Below are 4134 nucleotides of genomic sequence, written 5' to 3' on the forward strand. Positions count from 1 at the left end.
CCCCCATTTTATAAAAAAAGAAAAAATTTTTTTTCCCGCCTTCTTTTTGCTCCCGGGGGGGGGGGGGGGGCCCCCCCCCCCCCCCCCCCCCCCACCCCTCGAAAAAAAATTGATGGAGTGAGAAATTGTCCACCGCTCGCTACATGGTCCCTGATTTCTGACCTGTTCAGGTGCCAACATGTCATGCCCAGTCGGTCGTCGGGACTCCCTCCGGTAAGCTGGCAGTCCAAGGTCAACTGGCCAGTGAGGATGGGTGTTGTGCACTACAGAAATGTTACTGTTATGCTCCCTTGCGTCTTTCTCTGTCGCGTTCACAACAGAACCAATCAAAATATTCGTGAAAACGATGTCAAGAATAGATGCGTCCATGAATCAATTACCTCCTCCAAACTGATTATGCTGTCCTCGAGAATGTTTTCACACCTATCGGCCTACGTGTATTACCCACATCGATACATTTGCGCTCGGTTTTTGCTTTATCTTTTTTTTTTCTTTCTCGATTATGCTTCCGTTGTGCCAACGAAAAAACGGAAAATCCGCTTAAGCCTTGCAGATCCGCACCCCAGTTCCTCACCTTTGTCCCTTCACTTTTGCACCTCAAGCCACGTTCACTTGACCTTGGCGCCAACGCGACACCCACAGTGTGGTACAGTACCCTAAGGGTACAGTATACTGCACTGTATATTCCATGATTTCATAATGATTGACTCGCCTGACTCGCCTGAATCGCCTGAATCGCCTGAATCGCTTGATTTGCCCGATTTGCATCACTCCCCTGCGGCAAACTTTCCCCGTCCAATGCCCCCCGTCCAGTGCCCCCCGTCCCCCTTCCCGTGCTCACATGACGACCTAAAGTTGCAAACTTAAATATTGCGTGAATCATTGAGGCGTAGCGTGTCATGCAAGAACGAAACGACCAAAGGCGAACCCCACGTTGGGTAAGTCCTTTTCGAAGAAATCACACTGTAACGGTGGTCTATGAGGCAGATCTTTTCTGTTTTTGGTTGCTGACAAGCGAAATGTCCATCCTGATTTTCAAATTACTGTAGTCTACACCACCGTCGGTAGTGTACAGTTGCGGTACTCTTGGTACAGCATGTCATTATCCTTGGCAAACGCACGGCATGGACTTGCCCTTCGACTCATCTCGCGCCAATCTCGAGGTGGCCGGTATCGCGAGAGGATGATCGCCCCTCTCAGGGTGTGTCTTAAGTTAAGACTCTTAACAGGCTGGTTTTTGCTGGCCTTGCCCGGTTTTGCCAGGAATACTTTTAAATTCTTAACAAATACCGTATGCTTTTTAAGCCCTTGCTTTTCTTAAACTCAAAAATTAAAACGTAGGAGCCACTCATAGCACGCCGAATCACCTCTTTGGGCAAAGCAACAAAGCAAAGCAAACTGCAGAAAAACGGGGCATGTTAAGACACACCCTCACGTAGAACCCGTCCCCGACCTATGCTCTCCAACCGCTTCATATATAACGCTACCCTTGGTACAGTGTAGCGTATGCCAAACAGAAGGACAACACCTAACACTTTTAAACGCTTTATTGCTTTATTCATTTTACATGACCCTTGTGCGTGTTTCATTGCCTTTCGAGATACCTCGAGACATTGAGCCGCATCGCTGTTTGGTGTGCTGCGTGTAAACAACATACAGTCCTCGTACTGAATCTCGTCGTGAACCGCGATCATCGCGCGTCTGCAAATTCCCATCACCACACCCACCATTAAATTACATTGTCCGCTCAGCTGTACACGTCCTTGCTCCTTCACTTTTTCCCTCTTGCGACAGTGAGTCCTGCTTATATTCGTCCTTCTTCCCGCCGGGACACCAAGTGCCCATGCATAACCACATGTTACTGTACGACCCCCCTTCGTCAACACATAATGTAAATCCGCCTACCACCTTCCGCCTACCACCTTCCGCCTCCTACCGTACAATACAACAACATCCAGTACTGCACATTACAGATCAGGGCAATACAGTACAAAGGGTACTGTATTGCCCTGACATTCTACAGTACATCTTCTTCCATATACGGTACCCTTCCTGAAAGGGGCAATTTGGTAATCGGGGGCAATTTGGTAATTTTTAGTATTCCCCTACCAGTTTACCTCAAACGCACGTACAAGTTGCTGACAATAGTCGTACACCCGGTCCGTCTTCCCTCGTTGCTGCGGACCGGAAAAGTCCGCCAAAATTCAAACGTTTGCACTCCCACAGTGCTTTTACGTTCGCCCATCTGCTTCCTGCAGCTCTGACATCATGACTGTGATTTCGGGCTTCAGGGAACCATGGGTCTATCTATGCGCATGCAGAGCGCGATTGAGAAAAAAAGACAAGAACGCGACGCCGTAATAAAAGAACAAAGGCCACTTCCCTCCTCCGTGACGGCAAAAAGAGGTCTGCCCTTGTCAAAATTACAAAAGTGCCCCGAACGACAATTGATCGCATTTATCGTGCCTTGAAGGCCGATGATGACCTTACACTCGATGCTCTTTTGTCCCCAGAAGATAACGGCAGAGGTCGACATACAGTTATCATCCAACAAGAGTCCGTGCTGATAAAAAAAAGGATCAACTTTGCTGCCGAGAAAGGATTCCCACTCTCCAACGGCGATGTCAGAAAAATAATGACCGACATAGCGTCCAATGGGCGTACCGGATTCCAGACGGAGTCGGGTAGTCCGTCTCAGGACACGATAAGGCACTGGCGGGCGATCAACAGAGACGTAACATACCAAAAAGCCGAGAACAAAGACATAGCAAAGTTGAAGGCCGAAAACTTCGGACATGTATCAACTTTTTCAGACGCATTGAAAAAGGTCGAGCATGCCAATCCCGAAATTTTTCAGGACCCCGCCCAGCTTCGGAACGTCGACGAGACGGCAGTCGACTGCCAATACGGCGAACGGAAGAAGGTTTTCGGGTCCTCTGCGACTCACCATGGCGGATACATGGCTGGTCAGGCCCAAAAAAACCAACAAACATATCACACTCGTAGTGGCAGTTTCTGCTTCTGGGCGAAAAGTTCCCCTGCTTTTCATTGTCGAAGGAAAAAACGTGCTGAGTGGGTGGATCTCTCCACTTAAACCTGCCGAAATAATATGCTCTTCACCAACTACAAGTCGATTGTCAGCCGAACATTGGTATCATGAGGGAACAATAATCATGACAGGGGATAAAGGAAGTATGGAAAAACCTCTCATATCTCATGTCGTCGAGCACATAGATCGATGTGTGAGAAAGGAAGTCCCTGCCGAGCTGCCGTACTGTATGACTCTGGATGGCCACTCTTCCCGTGAAGGGTATCAATGGCTTGAACTTTGCAAGAAAAAAAATGCGAAGTCGTACAATCGCCGTCAAATACGACCCATTTCCTTCAACCGCGCAATCAGGACGTTAACAGTGCCTTTCAAAAAAGCATGCGATGGCACAGAGACCTCTTGCAGAAGGAAACCACACTACACATGCAGTCCGTGCGTTCCAATCTGATGGTTGCTGCATTGGCTTACAGTGATATTACCGTGGATAAGATAAGGTCAAGCTTCGAAAAATCCGGTTTATGGCCGATGAACTACTCTTTTCTTGACAGGTTCTTGAAAAGAGGACCAACTGGGGCTGTCAACAACCCCGAACTCATCAAAGAATCATCTAAGAATGTGGCAAGCAGAACCCGAAACAGTGACAGTAGGATTTTTCGAAGTCTATGCAACTTTTTGGCCGCAGCGACTGACCCGACCACGGGACTAAGAGATGTTGAAATTCTTTTGAGTAAGAACAGAAGCGTCAATAACATTCTAATGTCAAGCACTGGGTTTAGGAGCGGTGGTTCTCGGCAAGTGGTTCGGCAAAAAAATATGGAGCTCCAAAAAGGGACACCAGCGATATATTGACCTTGGACGATGTTATCCAAATCAGAAAAGCGAAGGATGCATCTGGTGTAGCTGCGAAGGTGCGGAAGGCCGAGGAGAAGGCAGACCGTGATCGCAAGCGCGAGCAGCGACGAGTGGCGAAAGCAGCTGGTGGCAGTAAGATGGGAGAGAAAGCCGTGGATCCAAGGTTTCCATCTTTGCGACCCCTTGAGCATGCTGTTGTTGCGTCTGCCGCAAATTGTGAAGCGGCGATGACC

The 4134-nt window shown here is 48.5% G+C and overlaps 2 protein-coding genes across 2 annotated transcripts; one reads left to right on the top strand and one right to left on the bottom strand.

The window, feature by feature from the left end:
- Positions 1–2287: 2287 nt before the first annotated feature.
- Positions 2288–2536, bottom strand: CHC_T00006989001 (hypothetical protein). The gene has a single exon (XM_005710354.1). The coding sequence runs from the start codon at positions 2534–2536 to the stop codon at positions 2288–2290; it is 249 nt and encodes an 82-aa protein (XP_005710411.1).
- Positions 2537–2948: 412 nt separating this feature from the next.
- Positions 2949–3497, top strand: CHC_T00006990001 (hypothetical protein). The gene has a single exon (XM_005710355.1). The coding sequence runs from the start codon at positions 2949–2951 to the stop codon at positions 3495–3497; it is 549 nt and encodes a 182-aa protein (XP_005710412.1).
- Positions 3498–4134: the final 637 nt, after the last annotated feature.

This window comes from Chondrus crispus, genomic scaffold (assembly GCF_000350225.1).
Source record: "Chondrus crispus Stackhouse genomic scaffold, scaffold_58, whole genome shotgun sequence".
Lineage (NCBI taxonomy): Eukaryota > Rhodophyta > Florideophyceae > Gigartinales > Gigartinaceae > Chondrus > Chondrus crispus.

Coding starts and splice junctions, on each gene's coding strand:
- CHC_T00006989001 (XM_005710354.1), bottom strand. CDS start 2,536: ATGTCGACCTCTGCCGTTATCTTCTGGGGACAAAAGAGCATCGAGTGT.
- CHC_T00006990001 (XM_005710355.1), top strand. CDS start 2,949: ATGGCGGATACATGGCTGGTCAGGCCCAAAAAAACCAACAAACATATC.